This window comes from Microtus ochrogaster, chromosome 7, assembly GCF_000317375.1.
Source record: "Microtus ochrogaster isolate Prairie Vole_2 chromosome 7, MicOch1.0, whole genome shotgun sequence".
In the NCBI taxonomy this organism is placed as follows: domain Eukaryota; kingdom Metazoa; phylum Chordata; class Mammalia; order Rodentia; family Cricetidae; genus Microtus; species Microtus ochrogaster.
This window is the reverse complement of record NC_022014.1, coordinates 40,094,931-40,096,226: the sequence shown is the minus strand read 5'-3', so window position 1 is coordinate 40,096,226 and position 1,296 is coordinate 40,094,931. Positions and strand designations below refer to the sequence as shown.

At 46.6% G+C, this 1,296-nt stretch overlaps 1 protein-coding gene across 1 annotated transcript; it reads left to right on the top strand.

The window, feature by feature from the left end:
• Positions 1–966, top strand: LOC101989652 (olfactory receptor 2T4-like). Its single transcript, XM_005350004.2, has one exon. The coding sequence runs from the start codon at positions 4–6 to the stop codon at positions 964–966; it is 963 nt and encodes a 320-aa protein (XP_005350061.1). The 5' UTR covers positions 1–3.
• The last annotated feature ends 330 nt before the right edge of the window (positions 967–1,296 follow it).

Below are 1,296 nucleotides of genomic sequence, written 5' to 3'. Positions count from 1 at the left end.
CCCATGAACATCATCACCTGGATGAGCAACTACACTGGACTGTCAGATTTCACCCTGGTGGGATTCTTCAGTCAATCCAAACACCCTGTTCTGCTTGCTGTGGTCATATTTGTGATTTTCCTGATGGCGCTGTCTGGCAATGCCCTCCTGATCCTTCTGATCCACTCTGACACCCGCCTCCACACACCCATGTACTTTTTCATCAGTCAGTTGTCCCTCATGGACATGATGTACATTTCTGTCACTGTGCCCAAGATGCTCATGGACCAGGTCCTGGGGAGCCACAGGATCTCAGCTGCTGCCTGTGGGATGCAGATGTTCCTCTATGTGACACTAGCAGGTTCAGAATTTTTTCTTTTAGCTACCATGTCTTATGACCGCTATGTGGCCATCTGCCATCCACTCCGTTACCCTGTCCTCATGAACTGCAAGGTCTGCCTCCTCCTGATGTCTGTTTGTTGGTTCCTGGGATCCTTGGATGGTTTCATGTTCACCCCTGTCACCATGACCTTCCCATTCTGTGGATCCCGGGAGATCCATCACTTCTTCTGTGAGGTCCCTGCTGTGACCAAGCTCTCCTGCTCAGACACCTGGCTCTATGAGACCTTCATGTACCTGTGTTGTGTGCTCATGCTTCTCATCCCTGTGACAGTCATCTCAAGCTCCTACTCCTTCATCCTCCTCACTGTTCTCAGAATGAACTCGGCAGAGGGCAGGAAGAAGGCCCTCGCCACCTGCTCCTCCTACATGACCGTGGTCATCCTCTTCTATGGTGCTGCTGTCTATACCTACATGCTCCCTGCCTCCTTCCACACCCCTGAGAAGGACATGGTGGTGTCTGTGTTTTACACAATACTCACCCCTCTGTTGAACCCACTAATCTACAGTCTTAGGAATAAGAATGTCACGGAGGCTCTGAAGAAGTTATTGGGTGTGAAACCGCTCTTTCAAGAAGCAGTAAAATAAGTCATTTGGAATAAATAGTTTGCTTCTTTTCCTCTATACATCTGTTGCTCATTGTCTCATTCTGATGTTATTGGTATGATGGTCACATGCCCAAGAGTATGATATGTCCTTTCAACCTGCGTTTTATTTGTGTGCAGGAATATGGATTTTCTGCATCTGCTTTGCCTGGATATTTGGTCAGAAATAGTTACTAACTCAGTGAAGTAGGTTTGGTATGTATATTGACACCATTGTATGGGTTTCATTTCTTTCTTCTTTATGTGTATCTAACAACCTGGCATTCCTGGGATGTGTCCTATTGGCAATATTAGTCAATATTTTTAATGGGAT